Genomic DNA, 12,278 nt, shown 5'->3' with positions numbered 1-12,278 from the left:
AAATCCCATGACATCATTTCACAGTCGCATACAGTAGATTATGGTTTATTAAATAATAATAGTACGGGGGCCCTGGGAGAATCGTTTAAAACACCGAGTGCCTCATTCACAGTTCACCCGAGACAGGGCAGGTCACATTGCTTTTTTAATACTAGACAGAAACCAGAAACGCTATGGGGAAAATTTTATTTAAGTGAAAATAAGGAGATAAAGCCAAGGCACTGCAGTGAAAATGTTGCCTTTTCACCAAAGTTATAAGCAGTGAGTTTTCCAGCTGACTGAGATGAAAACGAACTTCTGACTTAATGGGCAAATAAACAGAAAGCGCCACCAATTTCCTTAGCTCTTTGAAATGTAACAGTGCTCCTTTTAAAATAAAGAACTGCTCTGACACAAAAATTTTATGCATTCACAATCAAGACAAAAAAAAAAAAAAAATCAAGCCACCCCCCTCCCTTTTTTCTAAGTCCAGCAGTGTCAGATATTTTTTTTCAGAAGTTATTATTTTACAAGCCTTGGTTTGTGTTAATGTTTCAAAAGAGAAAAATGATGATTAAAAGCAAATGTCCTAAAGTCAGTTATTTCGTACTAAGCAGAAACCACACAGCTAGCTTTCATTGGATGAAGCCCCCGCTGACACATTTGGCTTGCCCATCACTGATACTTCACGAATAAAAGCAACTTGTGGTTTGTGGTTAGTGATTAAACACCAGAGAACTCGTGTGCATGCTTATATATATAAAAAAAAATCTGCATTTTGAGCATTTCACACTTTGTAACAACGTCTTTATTATACTTTCCGGGATTAACTGACCTAAAACCCAGCGACTCTATGATATATCTATTGGATAATTAGAAGTCTAAGGACTAACAAATAAAACCCATTATTGACGTTCAGATCTTTAGTCAAACAAATACTTTACAGCTGCAATTCGAAAAAAAAAAAAATATTTCCTTTGAAATGGGCATCATATCAAAGACGCAGGCGGCTGATCTGATTCATGTGGGTAGTTTCAATACCCTCTCTAAAACAGATTAAAATCTAAAAACTAATGCTATGAAGTTAGGAGGCTGAGGTAGGAGGAATGAGTGTCAGGCTAGGCTAGACTACACACTTTGGGTGGTGTCTTGAAAATAATTAATAAATGGACAACTCTAACCTTGAAAACAACCTGCACTTCCTCTTGGAGCAGAGGTGGGTCTCTTCTGGAGATAATTGAAGCTTCCTAGCAAGTCTGCCTGACCTTGAGAGCAGGAACAGCAGGGTGGGGGCATAGTGACCTACTTTAGTGATCAGTAGCTATAGATATCAGACAATGTGCTTGCTGTCAATGATCATTGCTAAAATCTATCTATACCACACTGGAACAATCAATTTTGTAAATGATTGCAATAATCAAGGAAATCGCCTAATTTATAAATCCTTGCATAAGGCATTTTAATGGATTCCTCCATTTTAATGCTGATGTCTTCAGAGCGTAATGAATTGTTGTCTGGGCTGTCAGGACACAAAATGATAAAAACATTCCGTCTGGTCGGGAAACCACATCTCATGGATATTCAGACGCTCAAGCCATGATCACTCATTAGTGACTTCCACAAAAGTTCCAGGCTCTGGAGGCGCTTTGTGAGGAGCAAATGAGCAGGCATGTTCGTGCCTGCGCGTTTATGAAAACCATTACAGTTTTGGAATCTGAATAAATGACCTTGTAATGAACGGAACTGTAACACAGTGGGAACCTCTGGCTGCCCATATCACAACAATTTCTCTCCTTTCTGCCTAACACTGGGTCAGTTTTTGTAACCACCAAGTTGCGGAGTCTGGATGCTCCACCCCATGCTAATCTCCCAAATAGTGAATCACACCAGTGAGGATGCTCTTGGTTGTGCTAAAGTAAATGTATGCCGCCCCAATCCTCACTTCCCCCTAACAGGTGGATCTCCCGGGTCCACCTGGAACCCCAGGCTGCACACTTAGCTTCCCCCCTAAGCCCTCCGCACATAGATTATTCGTCTTGGTTAATCCTTAGCCAATTGATTCCGGCCAATAGTGTACTGTCTGTGCCTTACTTACTGCTCAGTCTCACTAACCTGACATTTATGGTGCACTGATTGGCCTCTGTCAGGGGTGCTGCTTGTAAATTCACTTTGAAAAGCTTTGTGTTAACAGCCTTCAGCCAGGCTCCAAGAAGAGTACGAACAGGCAGCCGACAGGCTTGACCTCCTGCCCTTATTACAGTGAGTAAATCAGGGTTTGAGCCATTAGGCTGGAGCCTGGGGCCTGCACCAAGAGGACTGACATGACAAAAGGTCAACCTCTGTCACACATGTGTAACAATTTGGATAATGGAATTCTGTAACTTATCTGAGCGAGGTGGTAAACGCTCACCAGGAAAAGGATACTGGGACCTGGCTTCCCCGGCTTTATTGCTAAGTACTTACACCAGAGTCTGTGTTTCTTGTGTAAATACACAAGGAATGTCTGAACTCATGAAATCTTGGAGCATATATGGTTCTGAAACAGAAAGAAAGCAAAAGAGAGGCAGGCTCCTATTTTATATACAACTGCCTTCAGAACATCTGCATGCCACCGCCAATGTCTCACAGACATCGCTGTGATTCCCCAGCTAAATAAGGTGCAGGATTTCCCACTGGATCGAAAGTGTCTAACCCACAAACTCGCACCACAACTATCTGTGAATCTAAGGTGGAACACAGCTTTTCCACAAACACTTAAAATTTGCTATAATTTGCACAGGGGAGTGAGCTGGCACCCCTGTCAGTTTCTGAGGATAATGTTTCCATCAGATCACCTGCTGGCATGCTGTGTGATGGGGAAGACAGATTTCATCTTCAGAGTAACCTCTAAGATTCCCATTTTGCTTTCTACATTCTGCTACTAAGGCAAAGGAATAAAAAATAATATGTGACAGAAGAAGATAATGCCGTTTTGGAGAAAGAAATACTTGTGAATCCTTTTCTTCCCATGGACAAAATGCTCTCAATTAAAAAAGCCAATCTCCAAATAATAAATAAAATGAGAAAAATAGTCCTGCGTGCACAGACTACATCAGCTTTATGAGGTATTTACTCCCAACACATACACCATGTCAAATGCATGTTTAGATGAAACCTCGCCAGTGCGAGGATTTCCAAATAGGTTTTTAAAGTTTTGGTTGTTTTTTTTTTTTAAGCTCAGTCTTTTAGGGATTTGGAAAATCAAGGAGAATCTAAGGCCTTAACCTAAAGGGCTATGACTTTAAAGAGACTGTTGGGGCCAACATGAAGTATTACATCTTTGATGTTTTAACACAATACTGGAAACCATTCCAAGAGGCAGCAGATGGTTTTACAGTTTACGTAAAACTACAAAACTCTCTCACTCTATCAAACAGGCACCACTATAAAAGACATCTTCAAATCAAATGAGGCAAAACCAGGGAGGTATGGCAGCTGTTAGAATGCATGATTGGAAACATAACAAGGACATAGCAATAGTTCATTTTTAAGGAAGAAATTACTTGAATTTTGTGAAATTGACTTACAACTAAATTGTTAGGTGGAGCAGTATACTAAATGATAAGTTGCTGAAAATATGATTGTTACCTCACTGTAACGTGACAGCCACAAAATTTATAGAACCTGTCTTCCCATGGTGTCTTGTGAATCGGGCCAATATGAGCCAGAGCGTGTGACACAAGATATGGCATTTACAGTTACAATAGTATCACTGAACAATTTTAAGTGATTTTTTAACTTAATATAAAAGTATTGATTCAAAATGATTTTTCACACCTAAATATATGTGTGTATATGTATATATATGATAAAGCCATTTATAAAAAACATACACAGCACATTCAAAAAAATAAAATCAATCCATTTCCTTCTGGCACCAATTACCTATGATGGTTTTGAAATATAAACATTTAGCAGCATGAATTATATGTTTAATATTGGTTTTCATTAATATTTTTTGACTTAAGCTAAATGGTAATGATTAAAAATTAGACCATTTACTTTAAGCAGAACTCTTATTGTGTCTAAAATATTATGGCACAAAATCAAACCACAAAAAAGCCCAGATTACGCTATCTTTTTTGAGTTTTCTGAAGAAAAACAGCTAATCTTTAAATAGCATGCAATGAAAATGAAAGCTTCAGACATACTCAAGCAAAGGGGGAGACGGGTTGTTCAAAACTAAATTCCCCTCAAGCACCTTGACTATAATCCTAATAAGCTGCTACATTATCTCAATTAGCGGAAGGAAAATTAAGTTGAAAATGGCTATAATTTATTTTGTCATTGTTGCTAAAATTTCTTGTCAAAACAGACCTTGAGTTGAAAGGTATAATTCTAGCTTATCTTAGATTGTAACTTTATTTTAAACTTCTGTATTTTATTCCAGCAGAATGCTAAGTATACACTGTGTGCATTCCTCAGGTCTAGTCATATTAAATTCTGATGTTAAGCAGAAAGAGGAAACCATATACAACTAGATTAATTTCTCTCAAGGGAAAAAAGAACACATTAATAACCAAGATAATGTTTTCATAAATGTTGGAATCAAATGTGCCTTTTCACTTCTTCATCAGAAAACACATTAGGATAAAGTTATCTCACTCCCATCTCTGAGCCCTAACTGCTGAGAAAGAGTCTGTTTTCACTGAATGGTCAGAAAGACTTCTGCCCAGAACATCTAAATAGAACTAAAGCCTGTGTCCAGGTCTCGTTAAAAATCAATGTATGTAACTGAAGGGCTGCTTAATGTTCTCTGTAATGTTTTTGTTTTAAAGGTTCTAAACTTGTTATTTTTCAAAACATACTAAAATTATAATCCTAAAAGAAACTAGAAAAAAGGAGTAATTTGGGTGTTTTTTAATTGCTAATCTCTTTAAACTGGGGGAAAAAAAGGTTAATAACCTTAGATCATTAGCGGAGGAGGGTGGGGTGGGAGGAGAACTGAAGGAAAGAAAACCTCTCTTCATAAATACCTAAAGACTCAAATCATGCTGAAGTGTGCAATGGTGCTTAATGTCTTTAAGTTGCTGCATTTTAAATCATTGGAAATATACATAATGAAAATGATTACCTAGAAAGTGTCAGCATGCTTACAAATTCTCCATGGTGATGGACCTCATACATTTGAAAGTTTTCCTATGAATGAAGCTTTTCATGAATCATCAAAAGGAGCAACTAAGTGTGAATCTGTTTGTTTGCATCATAAACCTGCATGTGCACCATAAAGTATGGAAGCAGAATCAACCATACAATGAACTATAAACTGAAACAAAAACCCACTGAGAAACAGTAACAGGAAAATTAGCAACCCATCTATTGTACTGAAATGAACACAAGCAACCCCAGTAAGATATATCAGGGCCTAAGAACTGAACTCTGAATACGAAGACATTCCTTCAACAAACGACTCAAAAAAAAAAAAAAAATACTGAGAAGAATGATTACAGTTGACTTTTAAAACTGAAGAGCCATGATTCAATAGCTTTTGACTTCCTTGAAAATCTGAGTTAGGTCACCCAGATATCCCAGATGTCTAAAATAATATTTAAGTGAATAACTCTTTTTGTGAGTCATTAAAATGTTATTGCAAAGCCTTTCCTATGAAGATCTACAGGGTAGCCCAATCATGGACTCTGATATAAACTGATTAAACTTTTTCAGGATAGATTGCAAATTTAGAGTCTAAAATTTAAAGGGCAATTTAATAGTTCCTATTATTGAAAGTGATTTGATTCAAATCATTGTCTCATAAATCATAATGCTTAAATTTTTAAATCATAATTTATTCATTTTTTTACTATTTTGTTTTGTTAAGACAGGGTCTCAAATAGCCTAGGCTGTCCTCAAACTTCCTGTGTAGCTGAGGTTGACCTTGAATGCCTGAACCTTCTCCATCTCCCACAAAATGCCTAGTTTTATACAGTGCTGGGGATCAAACTCAGGCTATCACATGTGCTAGGCAAGCACTCTGACCACCGACCTACATTTCCAGCCACTCATACTCCATATCTGAAAAGTAATTGTACTAATAAAACTCTATACCCTATTTTAAAAAGTCTTCTGTCACCACAAATAGTCACTACCACTAAATTACCCCAGTCAGAAACATTTTTTACCGTCTCTCAGGAGACGTTTTACATGGGTAAAACTTCAATATTCCTCCAGTCCCCCAAATGTATGTCATTCTAATTATTGTTAGAGAGGGATGATAAAAAATAGATTAATTATGTTCTGAACCAGGAGTTCAGCCTATAGATCATTCAAGCACAAACCTAGTAGGTCGGTTAATGCCAAGCACTAATTTTATATATCTTCCTAATACACCCAGCTCACGTACCCCAAACAATAGGTGAAACTCACTTTAAATCTATGGAAGTATCAAGGAAAAAAAATCAGTCTTATAATTATGACAGAGTTTTTTCTTCATCATGTAATAATCAAAAGTGTAACAAAAAAGTTTTCCAACATTTCGTATTGTTGAAGCCTGTATGTGTAGTGGCTTCTTGCCAACATCCCAATCACTCAAAGCCTTCTAGGAAAAAAAAAATGAACTATGGGATTCTTTTTTTCCATATTTATGGCTTTGTGCTCTAAAGTCTAAAAATAGACAAGCCTCAGAGGGTGGGATCAGATCGCTTTCACATTTTCAGATAGAATAAACCCATACACACACACACACACACACACACACACACACACACACACACACAACAGCTTTGTGGGTTTCCCTAGGAAGCATCGGTGGACCTTTAACAATGGGATATTAGAGGCGTTAATAACACCATTGAAGCATGAAGAGTGTGTGGATGCATGGACAGACTTCATAAACTTGAAACCACACTGGAGGTTACAACTGAATTAGCGAGAAACAAAAACAACAACACCAAAAACCAACTAGGAAGGGCATCAGAACCAGATGCTTTCATTCTCCCTGCCTGTCAGTGTGGCTACGCACTGGCTCTAACTTTTGCTTCCATGAAGTTTCCTGCCAAGCCACTTCCGCCTGCCTCTTTTAGACATTGAATTTCTGAATGTTTACTGGTTTTTCTTTTTGTTTTGTTTTGTTTTTTTAAGAAAAGCCTCATTCAGTGACATAAATATGCCCACCCCTTCCCCCTTTGCTCAGGGATTCCATCCTGAAAGACAGAAGTGTTCAACTGCTTTCCAGCAACTGTTGAGGACTGATAAGGAACCTGGAAGCCTGGATCCAGAGCTCTGTGGATAACTATAGAGCAGGCGGCTCATGGACGGCCCTGTCCTCACCTAGGGCTGCTGGGCTGCAAGCTCCTGTGGTCATTCTCTCTCAAGGGAGACTTTGCAAACACAGGCCTCAGCCCCCCTGACCCCAGTAGTCACGTGAGGGTTCTGGACAGTAACTCTGTTTGCCACAGCACTATCTCCAGGGCCTAATACAAAGCTGGCCAAAGGGAGCTCAGTAAATATGTAGTGGATTATTAAATGTTGTAAGTTTTATGTAGTGAATTGGAACAGCTCCCCACAAAAATGATCACATTGGCAAGCCATTGAGCCATATGTAACCAGGAAGTATGCTGTTGCTGAAATAGCTCTATACTGGAGCCCTAGAGTCCCCAATAACAATAAGGCCCTGGCAATTAAGAATCTTACCTTTCTGATGGCTCTTCCTTCATTAGTTCACCTGACTGCAGATTTACACCCTTTAAGGTTATGGCCTCTAGTATCTAGTATTTCATAACTAGTTTTCCATGGGGTGAGAAGCTAAGATCAGTCAAAGAATGATCTAATTATAATCCTCTCTCTTTCAGGAGTGGACCTCAATAATCAAGCCGGAAGCTCTGATAAGCATTTCTCAGATATGGTATTTTTGAATAATAGTCTGGATTAACTTATGCCAAAATGTGGTTTTCTCGTGTCTTAATTATCTCCTTTGTTGAAAGTTGTATAATTTTACTTGACCAAAAGAGAAACTTTTTTTAAAGTTTTGATTTATAATATAATTCATGAAGGGGTTTGAGTACTTTCAAAGTTGTAGAACATATTTTGGTCTCTCACATTCACCATTTACCCCCCCCCCCAAACACACACACACACACACAAAAGTTTTACATGATCTAAAACTGGCCCCAAACTTGCTGTGCAGACTAGGGTGACCTTGACCCTCTGACTTTCTTACCTGCACCTCCCCAGTGCTAGGATTACAGGTGTTCATCATCATTCCAGTACACTGACCCAGAGGACCAAACCCAGGGGTTTCTTATGAGGCAGGCAAGCACTTTACCTTATCACCACAAACTTGTTTTCATCTGAGAAATTACTCTGACTGTTCCCCTCAGCTTCTGTTGCTCCAGGCACAGAGAGAGACCTTAAGGTCCTCTGGCTATAACTGTAACTCTACCTGCCCCTGGGCCCATTGTCTCTTATCTTCAAGATGGGGGTGGGGGAGGGGCGCTAATCCTTCTGGGTTTGAACAGAGGCGGGTTAAGGTGACTCTGACTTCAGCAGCCCACAGGCCGCCCAGGCAAAGCCACGCTCTACCAGCATCCTCATTGCAGGAACTTCAGACGCCAGCCCTCCACAGGACTGGGGATCTTAGTCCCCTGATACATCAGTAGGGTGGAGGGTGGGGGTTGGGCTTCCGCCAAGGGCCCAGGCTGCGTGGCAAGGTGGTGTTCAGCTAAGTCAGCTTACCTCCCAGAGGTGCTGCGTGTTCCTCACTGCGCCGGTCTGCACTTTCTCCGGGGGCAGGAGCACGCCCTGGAAGGGCCCAATCCAGGTGCCCTGCTGGATCCTTTGCGCTGCACAGATGCCGTACGCCAGGCCGGGCACGGTGCTAGTGCACAGGCACACCTCCCGGGGCAGGTCCCGCAACCACTCAGGCAGCTCCGGCGGGGGTGCAGCGGCCGCAGCGCTGCTGGTACCCACAAGCCGACGCAGCGAGTGCAGTGGCCCGTGCATGGGACACTCCCCGTTGCGGTTGTCCGCGCACATGTCGCAACCTGTGGGAGACACCGGAGAAGGAGGGGAAAGAGCGCGTTAACCTGATCTTTTGTCTGGGGGTGGGGGGTGGGAGGACGACCCTCGGGTAAACTCCCTAAACTGCAGCAGGTAAACCACCTGTTGAGGAGGGGGGACACCAGAAGGGCGCTAAGACCATAGGATGTCGGAAAGAAACTCGCACCACACCCTGGGAATTTGCAACACTCAACTCTGTCTGCTGGGGTCAACGCAAGGCTTCTGGGTTGGGTTTGGATAGCCAGGTATGCTTTCCGGGCTCCTAACGCCCGCGCCTTTTGCTACCGGTCCAGGTTGCCTGAATTTCAGCTTCTCTCTCTAACCCTCGCCGGCTCCTATGCCTTCTCCCTAGCCCAGCGTTTCAGGCTGTGGTTATCCTTGCCTCCTCAAGAAGTCTGTCTCTTGTCGAACCGGTTATCTCAGATAGTCGCCTGAGTATTTGGTTCTGCTCTTGGGCTATCAAAGCAGGAATGACAGGTACAAACGCTGGACTCCGCAGCTTCCTAGTCTACCGCCTGAGCACAGGCACCAACCCCCCACCCCCCATCCCACCCCGCTCCGTAGGAGCTACGGTCCCAGTCCCTGTCCAGCGCCCACTCCAGGGACTCCAACCATCAAGGATAAGTAGGAACTGTGGCATGAGTGTGGGTATCAGTAGTGATGGTACGCGCAAGCTATTCCCAGAGGCCAAACCAAATAGCAAGCTTAAGAATCAGGGTGAAGAGTCTTTAATGATCAGGGTAATGATTCAATGAGCAGGCTGGAAGACTGAGCCCTTGTTAAATGAGATTGTCTCATTTAGTGAAGCTGCTCCTAACTTGCCCCAGGGCAGACAGCTCGCAAGGGGATTCCTCCCCTCCAGGCATGCCTCTCCAGAGCACCCAGTGTCCTTTGATTCGAACAGAAAGGACCAGGCAGACACAAGAAGCTAGGCTTTCAGCAAGCGTGCTGTCGGCATCGCAGAGCCTAAGGGTTATTAATGGGCCTGGCGGAGCCGCTGTGTCTGCTCCCTGGTGCGGCTAGCTTGCTCAGAGGACTCCGGCCTGTGGCCTGTGTAACACTGCCTCCTGAGTCCAGCCTCGCTGGGGACCCTCAGAGTCCTCCTGCAGCTGAGCCTTGTGGTACAGCCCGAAGCACTCTGTGCTCCTGTACTGGTAGAGATGATAACAGCCAGGTATCGGGGTACCTCAATTGCCCTCGGGGCTTGTTGGCATCTGCCCCTTGCCTCCATGGCAGCTAGCCCTTGTAGATCATTCCAAATGTGCCAGATCCATGCTGAAACTGCAGAACTACCCCCCCCCCATACTTGTGACAAAGCAAATCAGCGAAGAATTTTCCATAAGGAACATTCAATCACAACCCAGAATGGAGCCAGAACGCTTGGCATGCCAACTGCTTGATGATGATAATGGTTGGATATGTGAGCATCCTATCTCACTGGAGGTGGTTCCAGTCAGTCCTCTCCTCCATGAGCAGCCCCTCTACTCCAGCTAAGATTGCTCAAGGAGTGAGGAGGCCTGCTGGCTGTAACTTCTTAGCAGCTGTCCTCCAGCCTTCTATGAGAAGCAACATCTTGTTTCTGCAGGTGTGCCTTCCTTAACCCAAAGGTACTCACTCCCTGCCAGCAACACAGGCTAATGTGAGGAGTCTTCAAAGACTCCACTTTTGACAATGAATGTCATCCCTGAATGCCTTCTGTGTGTCCTGCATTTGTCTTGCAGCAAACTGCCACTCTTGTATCTAAGCGCCACGATTCCCATTTTGCAGACAAAGCAAGACATTTCAGGGGCACAGAAACAGGGTCAGGGACCAAGGAACTAGAAAGAGACAGTGAAAAGATTCACGTCTCTGTTTTCGCGTCTCTGTCAGCCTAACCCAGAAGCCTTCAAATGCAGAGATTCTGAAAGACTAATGAAAGCCAGGAGAATTTTATATACCAACTCATGACTCAATCAATAGAATTGAAAGAGTTTACTGATGTAACCATTTGGGGGCCACGAAAAGAACTCTGGCATGATTGAGTTATAGAGTTACAGGGATAGCTCTCTCCTCTCTCTGTCTCTCTCTCTCTCCCACACTCTTGAGCTAAGAGAAGCTAAAGTATAATAACAATAGAGAAATACAAGCTGCTGTCCATAATTTTTAATGTGTCTGACTTTGCAGATGTGTTAAAATGACCTTTAACCACCTAAGAAAAAAAAAAAAAAAAAAAAAGCTTTTTTTAAAAAAAAAATGACAATAAGAAAAGGCAATGAGCCCATGAAAATAAATATAAATCACCCCAGGGAATGCTTAACTGATAATTCCTTTCTGGTTCATTCAATTAAGAGTGAGAAGAAAAAAAAATCACTACTCACATCCTAATAGCCTGTGCCAAAAATTCTATCAACTTCCCCCTTGTCTACTTGGAGCATCACATCATCTATGTGAATAAACAGACTAGAAGCAATTAACTCCAGCCACTACCCCACAGACAAGAAGCACACTTCAATAGTATTTGAAATGAGTGGCAGCTAACTCATGTCTCAATCCCACTTCAACTTGTTAGGTTTCATTTTTCTCTACAGCATACTTTAAAAGTAGCATTTTTGTAGAGTATTGGAAAACTGGACCCCATCCCCGCCCCCACCCCCACCCCAATTCTAGAAGACTCTATCCTAAAGTCACTGAAAAGTAGCCAAGTCAAGTTCATGCTAATTAGTTCACTTAATATGAGTCTTAATAAAAATGTAAAAATATTCCTCCCAGAAAAGTTGACCAATTGCCATCCAAATAAAGTTATGTACAGTCTCCAACATTTTTACCACACAAAATCTCTCTTGGACTGAAAATATTTATATCTAACCTGTATCAGAGTCCCAGAGGAGCCTGGGGGAAGTTTTGAACAAGTAACTTTTTTCTCAGGATTGACAAATAGTCACAAGTTGGCAAACATAGTATTTTCTAGCCAGTGAGCCACAAGCACACACATCAAAAGGTTTGAAGGAAAAGCCAGCTAGATCCTCAAACCACTCCTCACGTCGAATTCCAAGCCTTAAAAAACCAGGGATTTTTGTGTAAGTTTGCAATTATTATTCACAAGAGTAGAGAGTTATAGCAATCTAGGTCTCCCTTAGAGCCCATCTGCCTAGGGTCTGTGAGTAAGGGAAGAAGGAGGCTGTGGGTTACAGGCTTGCCCACCTACTGACCTCAGAAGGCCAAAGCAGGCCTTCTAGGTGGAGAGGGATCCTTTACTCTTGTTTTTCATATCTTTCTTATGGTGTGAG

The 12,278-nt window shown here is 42.0% G+C and overlaps 1 protein-coding gene across 1 annotated transcript in view; it reads right to left on the bottom strand.

Annotated features, from left to right (window-relative positions):
- The window catches only part of Prdm6 (PR/SET domain 6), a 103,992-nt gene that overhangs the window by 86,008 nt on the left and 5,706 nt on the right, over nucleotides 1-12,278 (bottom strand). Inside the window, exon 2 of the mRNA XM_036205277.1 lies at nucleotides 8,689-8,996. Coding sequence (XP_036061170.1) covers nucleotides 8,689-8,996 — 308 coding nt within the window. The remainder of the gene's footprint in view (nucleotides 1-8,688; nucleotides 8,997-12,278) is intronic.

This window comes from Onychomys torridus, chromosome 13 (genome assembly GCF_903995425.1).
Source record: "Onychomys torridus chromosome 13, mOncTor1.1, whole genome shotgun sequence".
NCBI lineage: Eukaryota > Metazoa > Chordata > Mammalia > Rodentia > Cricetidae > Onychomys > Onychomys torridus.
Note: the sequence above shows the minus strand (reverse complement) of the source record. Positions and strands in the feature narration are given on the sequence as shown.